The sequence below is a fragment of the Eretmochelys imbricata genome, chromosome 2 (assembly GCF_965152235.1).
Source record: "Eretmochelys imbricata isolate rEreImb1 chromosome 2, rEreImb1.hap1, whole genome shotgun sequence".
NCBI lineage: Eukaryota > Metazoa > Chordata > Testudines > Cheloniidae > Eretmochelys > Eretmochelys imbricata.
Window position 1 is genome coordinate 239651759 of NC_135573.1, and position 17639 is coordinate 239669397.

At 39.6% G+C, this 17639-nt stretch overlaps 1 protein-coding gene across 4 annotated transcripts in view; it reads right to left on the bottom strand.

Annotated features, from left to right (window-relative positions):
* The window catches only part of ARHGAP12 (Rho GTPase activating protein 12), a 148794-nt gene that overhangs the window by 16311 nt on the left and 114844 nt on the right, over positions 1-17639 (bottom strand). For 3 of the 4 annotated variants that reach the window (XM_077808281.1, XM_077808276.1, XM_077808279.1), the window contains 5 exons: positions 11417-11521; positions 10439-10537; positions 4724-4826; positions 3574-3693; positions 672-770 (listed from right to left, as the gene is read on the bottom strand). In XM_077808281.1, coding sequence (XP_077664407.1) covers positions 672-770; positions 3574-3693; positions 4724-4826; positions 10439-10537; positions 11417-11521 — 526 coding nt within the window. The remainder of the gene's footprint in view (positions 1-671; positions 771-3573; positions 3694-4723; positions 4827-10438; positions 10538-11416; positions 11522-17639) is intronic. The other variant, XM_077808280.1, reaches the window with a different exon arrangement.

The window sequence follows — 17639 nt, forward strand, 5'->3', positions numbered from 1 at the left end:
AGCATTGGGTCATCTTATACATCAGGCTTTCCAAAATGTTAACATTCAATCTAGACTCACTTTAATACTTGAGTAAGAGAGATCTGCCTTCTCTTATTGTCAACAGGAAAAGAGAAGAACATGTTCAACAAATCAGGGCACTTTAACACATCAGATAAAATATAGAAATATAGTTTGAAGCACATTTTCCAAGTTGTATCAGTATAACTGGCTAAAGGAATCTCAGATGACTTAGTGTTATCTGAAGACCTTGATTCTCCACACATTTACACAGGTAAGGTGTCCCTAAAATGAACTTGTAGGAAAAAAAGTCTTTAATGCAAGTGGTGTTTTGTTAACATAGGTAAAGATTTAAGAAGCAATTTTATTAGTTACCTACTGACAAGGCCCCTTTCAACAATCCTGTCCCCAATATGATGACCTGTTTCCAGTTCCCTCTTGCTATTCTTTGCTAGCCACGATCTCACTGGATCCTAGTTCAGGTTGCCTTCCCTCTCTACTTCCCAGCTGTTGACATCCTATTGCTATAACTCCAGCTATAAGCCTCAGACTTCACAATACTCAGTTACCAGTCATTTGGAAACCAACAGGATAAGAATTAAGCTTCCAAAATTAGATACTGACTCAGAGATTTGGAGATAAAAACCAAGAGATGAACATTTTCACCCTACCATGTTCTTCGACATGTTCAATGCACAGCTTCACGAACTTTGGCACCGAGCTGTTTTCTCTCTGACACAAGCTGGTGAGATTGGAACCAAACACTTGATCTGGAATCAAGTAAAAAAATCTTATTTATAGTTGAATGAGCTTCAAAGGATAAAACTAATTCATGCACAACAGTGATATACTAAGAATATATGGCAACACACCCTTAGGTAACAAGAAGCAACAGGCAAGGTTTTCAAAAGAGCTCAGTCCCCATGGGGAGCAATGGTAACTTCTGAGCGCTGAATGCTTGAAAAATTCACCCCCAGCTGTGAGTGCTGAGCACTCTTGACAATCTGGCCCAACACGTCTGGTGATTCGAGTAAAGGGATGGAAGTTAAAAGACTAGTTTATTAAATACTCTTCCACCAACTCACTGTATGACCTTGAGAAAGTCAATGAACTTCAGTAAAATCTGTTACTATCACAATAGGCGGAACTATAAAACCTCTTAAGATACATACTTATCCACCTATCTTAGGTTTTGTTATAGCTCTCAACACTGAAGTATCTTAAATGCTTCATCTATAGAAATCACTTCGATACCCTCAGGTGAATTACTATAAAATGTCATGCATATAGTTACTGTAAGAATGGACCTTAAAGGATTTGCATGTTTTATGTTGTATTTTGCACTTGTATGAATAATCACAGGATTATACAATATATGCTTACTGTAATCTTTGTGCCCAACTTTTTTGTATGGAGATAGGGAGTACCAATAAGGAGTATTTAAATTACAACTTTTGGCATTATCTTTAATGTTACTTTAAAACAATATTTCACATCATCTACCTGTTTAACTTAGTATACCCCTATAAACAGAGCTCCAGAGCTATAACAAGTGCCCTCACATTGCAATCAGATCCATAAGGGTGGATCCTTGTATCAGCGCACAGCTCTGTTGACTTCAGTGACGCTCTGCACAGGTGATCCAACTGCAGGATTATGGCATAGAAGTGGATACCCACAGACAAAATTATTTAGCAAGACACTCAAGCAGTTTTTGAGCTTTGTCATCAAAAGGAGCTTGTAACAAAAATAAAGGAAGGGGACAGGTTTCCACTGAAACACAGAAAGAAAACCAGCATAAGGCCAGTGAGATGCATGCTACTGTATAACAAGGAATCTTGCAATGCATCAATTTAAATGCTTCAGCAATATACTAAAGATTCTGCATTTATCATATTTCATGTCAGAGCTGAAACTGCAACCATAGTCTGGTATTTGTACATTGCATTCCCCTTTGCTCTGCCAATTATGCTGGCCCTTATCTTTTTCCTATGCCCCCATCTTCATGCCTTCTTCCACAGTGCTCCAAGGGCGGAATAGCTTCCTAATTCAGGTCCACCAGACTTCACTTCCCCATTTAAAACCTTTCTGAAGATTCATTTCTTCTTTGAGGCCCAAACACACACAAAAAATACATACTTTCAAGTGTTTAAATGATCCTCCCTCCTTTTGGGTACCCTGGGTTTCTTTTCTTTCTTTTGTAGGTTGAAATCTCTCCCTGGAGCACAGACTGCCCTTGTGTTTACATCATGCACAGCACCAAGCACGTTTTGGCTCTTAATAAATTAAGTGGCCTCATGTTCCTGAAATGACTGCTAATGAGTTTTGCATCATTGGAGCATAATGGGAAATCCCTAGAGTGTTATGGATATTAATTATCACACTGTGCCTCTTAATGTTTTCTTCCATTGTTTCTTCAAAGTATTTTCCTTAATTGTACTTTTTTCATGTAGTAAAAGCACATTTAAAAACAGTTACTCTAATTAATGCATGCTGTTCTGCAGTGTTTTCCTAGAGATTGTTTTTTCAACATTTTCCTTATTCTAATCACCTGCTTTTGTAGTTTACTACACTTTTGTAAAAGCTTTTGTATTTGTGTCTGTTAACTAACAGCTTCTGTATAACTCAATGCACAAGGATAATGCAGAATTGCAGATTTATATTTTAAAATATACTAACAGCACCAACTTTAAGTTTAAATGCTTGCTCCTTAAATAAAAACACCTTTATTATCTCCAAACACCAGCATTGCGTTTGTGCACGCAGTTCAACTTGGCTCAGTGTTCACACCAACTAATTTCTCAGAAGTTTACACACAGTGCATAAAGTCAGTTCCAAGCTATAAAATGGAATGCAAAGCTGCAGTCTGGGAAGAATTCCCTCCATCCCAAACAATTAAAAATCCCACAATTTACTTTTGTAATTATGATCTGGAAATATGACATATTTTGTAAATGTTTGGGCTCCTATTACTTAAGCTAAATTGGTTGAAATTGACATTAAGTTTGACAAATTTAATGTCAGATAAGAATTTGGCCTGGTATATTTCTACTGACATGAGCTATAACTATATTTATTGTATGTAGTTGACTTTTAATTATGAAGCAGTGTAATGTATATTGGACAATAAGAAACTAAGTCTAGAATGAATATCAAATCAATTGTAAGATCATTCTGTTTGCAAACAAAGGAGTGTTGGCTTGCCAGCTGAAAGTGACGAACAAATGGACTCTGCTTCCCAGAAGCATTACCCAAGGCCCAGTGGGTTCTTGGGACCTCATCCACCCCATCCCTTCACCTCTGTCCGTTATAATATGACAATTACTTCTTCTCTGTAGCTGAATTTGGTGACCACTAGGGCTATTGAAAGAATGACACACACCTACCCAGAAACTGACAAACTATCACATCTGCCATCTGTTACAAAAATAACTGGTTCCTTTTCAGTCAAATGTAGTTAACTTTATAAGGCTGGTTTCCTCTAGAATTACACTAATTCCTGCTCTGCGACACAGACATGATTGTAAAATTCAGCTTATCAAAAGGTTTACTGAAGAAATAAGGATAATTTACCCTTAATGTAGCCTTTTTCTCGAACAGCTTGTAACGTAGGGCGTCGTGTAAGAAATTTCTTCAGCTTTGTTTTTGTCTTCTTCTGTTCTGAAGAATCTATGTTGCTAGATATTTTCATCGCTAAAACAGAAAAAGTAAATTTAATATAGAAATGTAAAAACAAACTTGACAAGCATTAAATAGCTAAATAGTTTGCCCAGAGAACAATACAAGAAAAACTTATTTGAAGCTGGCAAATGCTTCAAGGGAAAAAAACAGTATATTCTAACACATTAAAATATACAGTGCAAACTATTTTCTCTATCTGTTATTTATGCAAGCACCTGGTACGTCGTAGGCACTTTCCAAACTGTCAAGAATGGCCCCTTCTCAGAGGAGCTTACGAGACAGAGGATTAGTTGCAACCCTGCCATATACACATACACGATTTACTACAACTGTACTATTTCTAAGTCAGGCTTTTTATCTTAGATTTGTATCCTTCATGTCCAACATCAAACCTCCTTGATATGAAATTACTTACACAGTTAAAATAATTATTTTCTAATGTTACGTATGAAGAAGTGAAAAGTTTGCCTGATCACTTTGTTTATTCTGTGCATTTGACAGCGACTTTCAGGTTAATTTGTCAAAGATATGAAACTTAATGAAGGGATCTTCACTTATTGATATATCCGCTAACTTTAAAAAAAACTCTCCAATTGTGCAGTACAGAAACTTCAAATTCATTTTATTCACTAGTCCTGGATTCTAGAGCAACAAACTATTTTTCTTCCACCCAACATTATAAAAAATCAAGTTAACTACAAAAATTTGAATCTCAAATTATAAAGTATTTCTCTTACATCTTGCAAAGCTTACAAAAAACAACTGATGAAGCTAAAGCTTTATAAAACCAAACACCTAAATTTCAAATTTTTGAAAAGTAGTCATAATAATTAGTATATGGATAGTACACTGTGGTAGGGTACAGGGCAGTTAGGATTGTTTGGAGAACTTTAACTTTGTATGATCTTTCATTTGTTTATCTTTTTAAGTCGTTTTAAACTGCAATGCACTAAATGTTCTTTTTGCTTAAACTATATTATTTCCAATCTTAACCAGGTAGATATTAATAATGAAGGTTTTACTGGGAATTAGCTTAACTTACAACGAAGTTTCTTGGCATCCTTATGGTCCTTCTCTTTGTCTTGTTTTTCCACCCCTGGGGAATCTGGTACATCATCTTCGAATGCTTCATCAGATTCCACTGCCTATTGATTAAAAAAGACACTGATTAGTTCTCTTTTTGCTTGACAGTTTTCAGAACAGACAACAGTATATTTTATTAACCATAATCCATAGAGAGTCTTATAATACAAATATGCTTTTTAAAAATATTAAACTGGTAACTTCTTGGAATTAGATACCATAGTCTTGTAAGCTATATTCATTTCTGTATCAACAAGACAAGTATTAACCCTTAACAGTTGCAGGATTTGTTCACAAGGCCCAGAGAAAATGTCACCAGACAATCATTAGGTTAACTGAATTCAGCCAAGGTCAAAACACAAGTAGTATACCTTCCTGCTGAGATTTTGTAACATCAACCAGCCAAGCATATATAAAATATTCTTTCATAGGGAGGTAGACTGTTCGCTATTCTACCTATGTTTTCCACCACAAAATCACTTAGTGTGGGGGCTGGGTGTACACAAAGAGCCCATGAAGCAGTTTCCCTATCTTTGTCAGTCATGGCTATAAATAAGTAGCAATCTTCTACGGCAGAAACTGGAAATGCCTGTTGGCAAGGTGTGCTTGATTGATTGTTTGAAAAGTGTGAATTGGGAGTGCTTTGTTCCAGGTGAGCCTTGACTGGGCCTGACTGTTATAAAAAGCCAGTCAGCTGCGAACCAGCTGAGCAGCGAACAGCAGAGAGGCTAACAGAGGGAGTTTGCCTTTGGAGAGCCCACTGAGGCTTACATCTTGCCGGCTTCTCCGAGTAGTTACAACAATTCCTGAGGAAGCTTGTAGAAGGAAGGTAATATGGATGGGGAGTGTTCAGCTGTTGTGACTTGCACAGGATGTTCCATGTTTGTCTTCCACAGGACAGAAGCGACTTTGTCTGTACAAAGTGCAAGCTGGTCTCCATATTGGAAAAGAAGGTTCAAGGTCTGGAGAAATAAGTGTCGATCCTGCATTCCATAAGAGAAACTGAATTCCTGGACAGACGTCAGGATATGCTTCTACGGACACAATGTTCTGAAGATTCAGAGAAGGCTGCGCAGCAGGGACAGAAGGACGGTGAAGCAATTTGGCAGCATGTGACCTCCAGAAGAAGAAAGGGGAGCGTCCATATACCAGCAACACAGATACAGGTAAGCAACCGTTTTCATGTTCTCTCCACAGGTACTAATGTGGAGAGTGGACTGGATGATCCATCTGAGGGAAGGGAACAGAAGAAGACTCCGCCGATTGGAAGGCATGAGATGCACTGTCCTAGGGATGCGCGTTCCACGACCACCGCTCCCAAGAGAAGGAGGCGGCTGGTGGTGGTCGGGGACTCTCTCTTCAGGGGGACTGAGTCATCTATCTGCCGCCCCAACCAGGAAAAACTGAGAAGTCTGCTGTTTGCCAGGAGCTAGGATTCACGATGTGATGGAGAGACTGCCGAGACTCATCAAGTCCTCGGATCGCTACCCCTTCCTGCTTCTCCACATGGGCACCAATGATACTGCCAAGAATGACCTTGAGCGGATCACTGCAGACTACGTGGCTCTGAGAAAAAGGATAAAGGAGTTTGAGGCGCAAGTGGTGTTCTCGTCCATCCTCCCCGTGGAAGGAAAAGGCCTGGGTGGAGACCGTTGAATTGTGGAAGTCAACGAATGGCTACGTAGGTGGGGTTGGAGAGAAGGCTTTGGATTCTTTGACCATGGGATGGTGTTCCAAGAAGGAGGATTGCTAGGCAGAGACGGGCTGCACCTAACGAAGAGAGGGAAGAGCATCTTCGCAAGCAGGCTGGCTAACCTAGTGAGGAGGGCTTTAAACTAGGTTCAGCGGGGGAAGGAGACCAAAGCCCTGAGGTAAGTGGGGACGTGGGATACTGGGAGGATGCACGAGGTGGAGAGCGCGAAAGGGGAGGGCTCCTGCCTCATACTGAGAAAGAGGGATGATCAGCGAGTTATCTCAAGTGCCTATACACAAATGCAAGAAGCCTGGGAAACAAGCAGGGAGAACTGGAAGTCCTGGCACAGTCAAGGAATTATGATGTGATTGGAATAACAGAGACTTGGTGGGATAACTCACATGACTGGAGTACTGTCATGGATGGATATAAACTGTTCAGGAAGGACAGGCAAGGCAGAAAAGGTGGGGGAGTTGCACTGTACGTAAGAGAGCAGTATGACTGCTCAGAGCTCAAGTATGAAACCGCAGAAAAACCTGAGAGTCTCTGGATTAAGTTTAGACGTGTGAGCAACAAGGGTGATGTCGTGGTGGGAGTCTGCTATAGACCACTGGACCAGGGTGATGAGGTGGATGAGGCTTTTTTCTGGCAACTAACCAAAGTTACTAGATTGCAGGCCCTGGTTCTCATGGGAGACTTCAATCACTGATATTTGCTGGGAGAGCAATACAGCAGTGCACAGACAATCCAGGAAGTTTTTGGAAAGTGTAGGCGACAATTTCCTGGTGCAAGTGCTGGAGGAACCAACTAGGGGCAGAGCTTCTCTTGACCTGCTGCTCACAAACCAGGAAGAATTAGTAGGGGAAGCAAAAGTGGATGGGAACCTGGGAGGCAGTGACTGTGAGATGGTCGAATTCAGGATCCAGACACAAGGAAGAAAGGAGAGCAGCAGAATACAGACCCTGGACTTCAGAAAAGCAGACTGACTCCCTCAGGGAACTGATGGGCAGGACCCCTGGGAAAATAACATGAGGGGGAAAGGAGTCCAGGCAAGCTGCCTGTATTTTAAAGAATCCTTAGTGAGGTTACAGAGACAAACCATCCTGAGAGAAAGAACAGTAAATATGGCAGGCGACCAGCTTGTCTTAACAGTGAAATCCTTGCTGATCCAAAACACAAAAAAGAAGCTTACAAGAGATGGAAGATTGAACAAATGAGCAGGGAAGAGCATAAAAATATTGCTTAGGCATGCTGGAGTGAAATCAGGAAGGCCAAATCACACCTGGAGGTGCAGCTAGCAAGGGATTTTAACAGTAACAAGAAGGGTTTCTTCAGGTATGTTAGCAACAAGAAGAAAGTCAAGGAAAGTGTGGGCCCCTTAATGAATGAGGGAGGCAACCTAGTGACAGAGTATGTGGAAAAAGCTAATGTACTCAATGCTTTTTTTGCCTCTGTCTTCACAAACAAGGTCAGCTCCCAGACTACTGCACTGGGCAGCACAGCATGGGGAGGAGGTGACTAGCCCTCTGTGAAGAAAGAAGTGGTTTGGGACTATTTAGAAAAGCTGGACGAGCACAAGTCCTTGGGGCCGAATGTGCTGCATTCAAGAGTGCTAAAGGAGCTGGCGGATGCGATTGCAGAGCCATTGAAAACTCATGGCGATTCGGGGAGGTCCCGGACGACTGGAAAAAGGCTAACGTAGTGCCCATCTTTAAAAAAGGGAAGAAAGAGAATCCTGGGCACTACAGGCCAGTCAGCCTCACCTCAGTCCCTGGGAAAATCATGGAGCAGGTCCTCAAGGAATCAATTCTGAAGCACTTAGAGGAAAGTGATTAGGAACAGTCAGCATGGATTCACCAAGGGCAAGTCATGCCTGACTAATCTAACTGCCTTCTATGAGGAGATAACTGGCTCTGTGGATGAGGGGAAACCAGTGGACGTGTTGTTCCCTGACTTTAGCAAAGCTTTTGACAGTCTCCCACAGTATTCTTGCCAGCAAATTAAAGAACTATGGGCTGGATGAATGGACTATAAGGTGGATAGAAAAATGGCTAGATTGTCAGGCTCAACGGGTAGTGAGCAATGGCTCCATGTCTAGTTGGCAGCTGGTATTAAGTAGAGTGCCCCAAGGGTCAGTCCTTGGGCCGGTTTTGTTCAATATCTTCATTAATGATCTGGAGGATGGTGTGGATTGCACCCTCAGCAAGTCTGAGAAAAGAGGTATGCTGGAGGGTAGGGATAGGATAGAGAGGGCCCTAGACAAATTAGAGGATTGGGCCAAAAGAAATCTGACGAGGTTCAACAAGGACAAGTGCAGAGTCCTGCACTTAGCACGGAAGAATCCCATGCACCGCTACAGACTAGGGACCGAATGGCTAGGCAGCAGTTCTGCAGCAAAGGACCTCGCGGTTACAGTGGACGAGAAGCTGGATATGAGTCAACAGTGTGCCCTTGTTGCCAAGAAGGCCAATTGCATTTTTGGGATGTATACGTAGGGGTATTGCCAGCAGCTCAAGGGATGTGATCATTCCCCTCTATTCGACATTGGTGAGGCCTCATCTGGAGTACTATGTCCAGTTTTAGGCCCCACACTACAAGAAGGATGTGGATAAATTGGAAAGCGTCCAGCGGAGGGCAACAAAAAAGATTAGGGGACTGGTACACATGAGTTATGAGGAGAGGCTGAGGGAACTGGGATTGTTTAGTCTGCAGAAGAGAAGAATGAGGGGGGATTTGATAGCTGCTTTCAACTACCTGAAAGGCGGTTCCAAAGAGGACTGTTCTCAGTGGTACCAGATGACAGAACGAGGAGTAATGGTCTCAAGTTGCAGTGGGGAGCTTTAGGTTGGATATTAGGAAAAAATTTTTCACTAGGAGGGTGGTGAAGCACTGGAATGCATTACCTAAGGAGGTGGTGGAATCTCCTTCCTTAGAAGTTCTTAAGGTCAGGCTTGACAAAGTCCTGGCTGGGATGATTTAGTTGGGGATTGGTCCTGCTTTGAGCAGGGGTTTGGACTAGATGACCTCCTGAGGTCCCTTCCAACCCTGATATTCTATGATAGTGACAGAACACCACACCAAAGATAATTTGATATAGTGATCTTGTCAGCCTCTGAAAGCCTAACCCTGTTTGCTAATGTCAATGTTCTCTCAGAATGTTAAAATGAATAGCTCACTCAGATGTAATCAGTGTGAATTACTTTCTAAGATCAGGCATAAATTCCAACTAATCAGAGGGCTATTGCCAAAGCCCCTATACCTGCAATGTGATACCTAGACAGAACACACAATTCCAGAAATATTAGCAGTTCGGTGAGGATGCTCTCGTTGACTTTACACCAACCCCCTGCCCTGAGCCCCCTTCTGCACCCGCACCCCTCCTGCGCCCCAACTCCCTTCTCTGAGCCCCGTCACATCCCCCACCTCCCTACCCTGAGCCCCAACCCCCTGCCACATGCCACCTCCCTGCCCTGAGCCCCCTGCTACACCCTGCATCCCTCCTGCACCTATGTCCTGAGCCCCCTCCTGCACTCCGTACCCTTCTGCACCCCAACCTCCTTCCCTGAGCCCCCTCATAAACCCCACACCCCTCCTCTGTGCCGTTTCCTGCACACTGCACCCCCTCCCACACACCGCACTCCCTCCTGCACTCCAATCCCCTGCCCCAGCCATGCATGCAATTTCCCCACCCAGATGTGGCCCTCGGGCCAAAAAGTTTGCCCACACCTGCATTAGACAATCCCTTTTCCCTTATCAGCGCTAGTGCTATTACATTAGCCAGGCACCAGGGACCACTGAACTGGCTACTAAATGCCCTTTCCTCTTCCCACCTCCAATATACTCACTCTCCAAGAAGTCAAGAAATGAAAGCATGAGTGATACACTTAACACTTAAAGGGATGGAATGATGGAGTAGGTTCACAAAATAGTTTCTAACTAAGACAGCACTGAAAAAAATATCTTCAAGATTTAAGTACATACCTGATTACTGATAGTGTAAGAAAGAACTTTAAACCACTCATTAATAAAAACGTCATTATCAGATTGAATTAAGAGTTCAGTTCCTTGGCGGGTTTTCAGCTTTAAAGAAAAGAAATATTCTATTAGAACAAAATATAAATATTCAGAATAACTCAGTGTTTTAAAACCATATTACGTTAAACTCAACAGTTGTACATAGCCACAAATGTGCAGCAGCTGCAAGTCATATGGCAATGCGAGCCTGTGTGTCAGACAGGATATCAAACCCTAAAATGAATCTTACCTATCCTTTATTGTATATATATGCTGTAGAGTTATTGTTTGGTTAATACAGAAATTCTGAATGCTGTAACTGTTAATGATATTTATCTGTGACCTTTGTCTTCTTGTTTTCAGACAGGAGAACAATGTGCAGCATGTCATAGTTAACTATGCTGATAATATAAATACAAGGTACACAGCCAAGAGGTATTATCAGATGTTCCAGTTCTTACAACAGAATTAAGAAATAAGACATGGGTATAACTCTGATCAGTGCTTAAAGTTATTCAAAACACACACATAAAATTGAATTCTGTTTTGCAGCAAATGACAACAGTGTATTTCAAGAGATGTGTTAAAATGACAATATAGTATTCTGGTTTCAGCTAACATTAAGTTCCTGGCTACTGCTTTCAGTTGCCATATAATGATTCAAAAATTGATTCCACTAAAAAAGAACAAGTTAACCTAAATTCAAAAGCAATTATACATTATAGGCTACATTAAAAAGGTATACAGCTTGCACTTACAGTAATGTGTACATATTTTAGAAAAACCTTTATCTTGATATTGTCCTGGGGCATGTATGCCTTTAATCCAACTGATTGGTTTTTTTGTTTGTTTGTTTTAAGTTTAGAGAAGATTTTTTTTTTTTTCGTTTGGAGTATAGTAAACCACCAAAACAAAGCCATACTTCTGAAAAGTAAATAAACTCACCTCAACAACATTCTTTTTGCTGGATTTGTCCTTTGATGCCCAGTCAATAACAGCCCCTCTGATATCCACTGTGAATTCTGGTTTAGACTGATTGACCCCAAACTTCTGAAAGAAAGAATAAATAATGATTTTCTTTGATTAGTCACCCCTAAAAATTGTACACAGTCTTGTGACCCGCATATATAATAGAGCTTAGTATTTTACAGACTACACACAGTTAACTCAAGTACAGTGTTCTGCCCAACTTCCCAACTGAAGCGGTACCATGAAAAACTAAATGTTTCCAAAGAATGGTTTGTTTTTGAGGATAGGCAAATGTACAGATGATACTGATATATGCTTTAAATGAAAAAACTAACTCCAACACAATTTTTTAATGCAGCAATTGTACAACTATAATTTGATTATAGTATGGGTTTGGGCACAGATTGTCCAAAGTTGTAAACAGGTTGGCTTTTGGTGAAGTCATTCTAGCATTTAACCATCACCTGGACACTTGGACTTAAAAAATACTAATGGCTTTACTAGACAGGCAAAAATATACCCTTGTAGAATATAGTAAAAGCTCTCCCTAGTATACTGAAGGGACATTGGTTTTTAAGGAATGTTTCATAAAACCCAATTGATTTTACAATTAAAATTTTACTTAAAACATTTTCCTGTAGCATTTGCAACACAAACACTGCTGCACTGTGCAAATGCACAGAAACAAAGCAATTTCGCTGTCTAATCTAATATTCAAACACTGAATAACCAACATAAATTGTGAAAATGGGATTTAATCCACAAGCATCCTTCACGCAAGTGGGGAAAAACCATTCACAAACTTTCTTCTCTCTCTTTTCCTGATATCAGCACAACCAGAAGTTTCCTTGTTAAACAAGGAGTATTGCATTGGGTTTTATGAAACAATAAAATAAAAATTAAAAACACACTGATGATGTTTTATTGTGGTACATGTCTAATGTAACAACAGTCTTAAATGGGAAGCTGAACATTCACTAGAGTTTCACCCCTTATCACTCAGCTTTTATTTCCCTTTTAAAGGGTCTGAACCTGTGGTCTTCACAAAACATAAAAGGTAATTTTGGGCCAAAAAATGAATAATCAAAATTTTAATTAGCCAAAAGGGGGAAGATTAGAAGTGAAGTGGTGCTGGCACAGAAATTCAGTGCCATACCATCACTGAGACTCTCCTGGCTCCAGACTAATGACTTAAACATGTTTTGTCTTTCTATAAAGGTGAATTTAACGTCTGTGTGGAGTGCTGATTGACTGCTCTGGAGGAAAAAAATCCTCACCGTCGCCACAGAACAGGAACCCCATGGAGAGCATCAATGCAAGCATCTCCACAGTGAATCTACCAATGTGCCTCATCTCTATTCAGGAGCAACCACCTTTAGGAGAACAGTAGTTCAGTTTCCATTCCCTTTTAATCTCTGTCCTCTCTGCTGAGACTGTCAGCAACGATGTTTGTTAGTGTCAGCGGTTCTGTACCATAGATATTGTCCACCAGGAACAGAGCAGGAGCTTTTCAAAGGCAAACAGCAGTTGGGTAACTAATTATTTGTGGCTTTACAATCCTAGTTTATGGGAAATTTTTCAAACACTGTGGGGACAAAACAGAATCACCACTTAAAATCAAAACACTAACTCATTTAATATGCACCTCTAAGCAGGCTTCCAATGATAAGGAAAACCATTTTAAAACAGTGTTGGCAGCAGTAGTCAGAGGCCTGGCTCAGGATCAGGCTCATTGAGACAGCTGCTGTACAAGCACGCTCAAATACAGGATACCTGACAACTACCTCCTAGGCCAATTCAAACTATCAATTTAGAGATATAATTTCCATATCATATTATCAGACTGTCATTCATTACCTAATACATGCTAAACTTTGGCTATTATTTTTTTAAATAATTTAAATGAAGGGAGGAGGGATTTTACTCTTTATTTTCCTAACAAAAGGATAGAAGAAAAATTCTTACTGAAAAACATGTTTTTAAACATGACAGACCCAATCCTCCAGAAAGATTTTACGTTCCAATTAGAGATTGTCCTTGTAATTTTATTCTTTAGTTCTTATATACACAGTTGCACAATACTGGTGAGTTATGGTATAGTATATAGTTTTAGTAATATAAACATATTTAAGAGATCTCAGATAATGTAGACTTTTAGTACAGGTTGACAGCTGAACATTTCAGAACAGTTTGTTGTATTTTAGTAAGTCACACAACACAGATTTTCCCAGAATATTTATTAGTTTGTATAATTTGTATTATCATAGTGTCTAAGAGCCCCTATCATGGACTAGAGCTCCATTGTGCTAAGTGTTACAAACAGAACAAAAAGCTGGTTCCTGCCCGCACTGAACTTGCAATAGTAGTCAGCGGACAGTGCAAAACTTTTGCTACCAAGCAGTTAAGAATCAGGCTCTCACTCAGCAACTGAAAGTCTAAATTTCTTCAAGAATCAGTTCAGATTCTGAAACAATGTACAAAAATCCAAACCACATACTCAGACCATGTATTCAAGAACAATGGATGGTAAATATTTATGAGCATCTGGGCCTTGTAACATTTCATGCATTCAGCAAAACATTTTGACTGACAATGGAATGGAGTTTACATTAGTTTAATTTCTCTTATTATTTTGCTAATTAAACATGCATAGATGCATTTATATTGTCCTATTGCAAACCTCACCAAAGAGGTCATAATCAAAAGTGATTGCCACAAGTGAGATGTTAGCAGCCATACCAAATCTCAAGTAGCCTGACTAAATTTAAAGTTAACAGTCCCTTTCCTTTTCCTCTAAAGGCACTAAAAGGTACTTGCACAACTATGGCATCAAAATGATTTTTTTTTTTTGCAACATTTCTGTCCATCATCATCAAAACATACTGAAAGTAGATTTTGAAGTTTTGCATTTGAGCTTTAACACTTTTTTTTTTTTTTACTGATAATTTTGCAGAACTGAAGATAGCTCAAAGGAGCCAATTACCATCCCTTACAAACAAACTTGTTACTGTTGAGCTAGCATTTTAGCCTACAAATATTTGATTCTTTTCTGAGAATACAGCATTTCTATATAGTACCCACACTATACCAAACAAGGCTGTCTTATTGTATGTAAACTGGTATGGTGTTTTGAATCAGTTTTCTGCATGCTGTGCAGTAAGACATCCTTGACATTTTCCTCTTATTTCAGCTGCATTATATGTCCCATGATGCATAATGCGACATGTATGCAGTCATGTGGTCATAAGGTATTTCATTTATAGCTATATTTGACAGATTTCAAACAGATCATTCAAATCAAATGCATATAAATATCCTCCAAACATCCTAAATTAGTTGCATTGTTAGAAAGAATTAGACATAGGCCCTAAAAGCTGTTAATATACTATATTATGCCCTCCATTAGTCAAAATAGTAGTGGTTCCAGTGACTGGTACAATGTGGATTAGAATCCACTTCATCGGTACTGGAGTTATCTTTGTATTTAGTTCCATTAGGGTGATTACATGATTATTGGCATATACCCGTTAATTTTTACCTTGTACAACCTTAATGCATTTCGGGAAAAAAAAAAGAGAGAGACAGACAGACACAACCCCCAGAAGATATAGAGAAAACATGAAATGTTACATAAAATGGCATGAAAATTACTTCAACTCAGTTAGCAATTCTTGGAGAAATGAGGTGTCTTTCAAATTTATTTTAAGATACTGATAGTGAATAAAATAGTATGATGCAAGAGGCATGTAACAAGAACACATACAGTGATAGCTGAAACAGGATCACAGTTTACATAGGTGACAGCAGGCCGACCACTGAGAGCATTTTTCCAAGAAGAAAACAGCGAGAGCAGGAGCTCAGGAATTAAGCCCCACTGGCAAAATGACTTGGTGAGAAAAAGGAAGAAAAATGATGAAGTCACAAAGCAATGCACAAGAGTAAAAGCAAACACATCAACAACTAGGTAACCATTAAACAAATATTTTTTCAACCAGATGATGGTGACATGAAACTCGGGTCTTAAATAGGATTCAAGTGAATCTTAAACATGACTGTACAACATGTGTGTAAATATTCTTATGGGTTGTTTCTGAAGGATAAGAGTTTACAAATGACTGATGACTAGTTTTTTAAATATTGTATTTTTTTTCATTGCACAGGGAGAGCAGAAAAGTGCATAAGTATGTATACACAGAGATATACAGTCTTTGAAAACAGATACTCTCCCTTGATAATTTAAAAGCTAGTTTACACTGATCACACTGTAAATATTGGTCTCATTTCCAACACTGCATACCTTAAGGTACTAAATAGAAAATATTTTACCATATAGTGGACAAGATATGTACTTATATTTAAATTAGATCAGTGGTTCCCAAACTTTAATAACCTACGTCACAGAGTTTCAGGCCAGAGAGGACACTATATCATTGGGTCTGACCTCCTGTATCTTACAGGCCACCACACTAATCCCAACAATCGAAATTAGACCAAAGTATTACAGCCCACAGGAGACTAGCTATGTGCCACAAGCAGAGAACAGGTGCACTAGTGCAGGAAGCCCCTGGGATAGGAGGGAATAATTAAGTGAGATATACCTAGATGATCCTGGTAAGTGACCCACATGCTGCAGAGGAAGGCCAAAAAACCCCAAAGTCACTGTCAGTCTGACCCAAGGGAAAATTCCTTCCTGATGCCTCATATGATCAGTTAGATCCTGAGTATGCAAGCAAGAACCATCCAGCCAAGCACCCGAGAGAGAGACTGTTCAGCACCACCTCAGAGACCTGGCCCTCTCTGTCGAACCTCCAGTCGGAGATTCTCTCAATTGATTTGGAACATTACAGTATGCGTTATACCTTTAGCTACAGAAAACTATAAAAACGATTAGAGGGTACCAACAACAACAATATGCTTTAAAGGGGAGGAGTCATCTTTATACATGGCAGACTGAATATCAGTTCTCATGATCATCTGTAGTGAATATGCTATGTTATAAAGCGGGGTGGTGAAATTAAGCTAATTCGATTCCAGTCAGCAATAAAAGGGAGAAAAATTAAGTTTCTATTCTTGTCGAATCTCATCACTTCACTAATACAACATTTCCCACTCCCATGCTCACCTTTCCAGGTTCTCCAATATTTCTTCAATATGCCATGTTATTAAATTTACATAAAAATCACATGCACTGCACAGAAAACCATTTAAGTGTTTATATGTAATTGATTTTTTCCTTTATCATAAAATGTATTGCTTGTAGAAATATCTTCTACCCAGTATTGGATGCACAAGTCATTTAACATTTGTTTCCTTTATCCTTTTAAGTGTTTCAAGCTCACTTTCTATGCGTCCTCAACCATGCTTCCACCCCCATGCACACCTTCTCCTGTTCTTTCAATTCATTCATATTGTGTGAACATCTCCTTAGGTCACTAGGTCCACTCCCTATCATATCCCAATATGATTAACATTGCCTCATTCCTTTTACTCTTCATTTTGTTCTGCCCCACCCCTATTTTTTTTTCTTTCCTTCCTATCACCTCCTGATCCATCCTAGTAGCCTCTCTGTCCTTACCTATTCCCATTGTGCTTCCTGCAACCATCCACTCGACTGCTACAGCGCAACAGAATGGCAAAAAATGACAAGATTTCTGATCTCTGAAATGAAAATAGTCCTTCAGAAAAATTGTCAATATCAATTTGCTGCTTATACAGTGTGAAGCAGCAGAGGGTGAATCAAGTAGAAAAAAGTTCCAGAGAGTATGCTAGAGTAATAGCATATGCCAGTCAAATACAGCTGCTAGAATTGCAATCTGTTTATCTATTCATTAGTTTTCAAATAGGACTACATACTTAATATAAGAACTTCACTTATCTTGTACAAAATCTAATATTGAAAGAAAATGGATAGCAAGACATTTCTGAGATGTAACTGGATATATACATAATCACTGAAACAGTAATTGCTGTTCAATGTGGGATGGATATAAATTTGAAGAACTTTCAGTCGAAGGATACCCTTAAACACTGCCTTTTGTCTATTGGACATACTGCATGTGAAAAACATATTTATTTCAACATGCAGCATAAAACAAAATTCAATAAAGCATGGATTGTAACATGACAAAAGCTCAGAAGTTCTGCCTTCTCCCCTATCCCTTAGATTGATTCGCAAACACCAGGAGCATAATCTATGAAG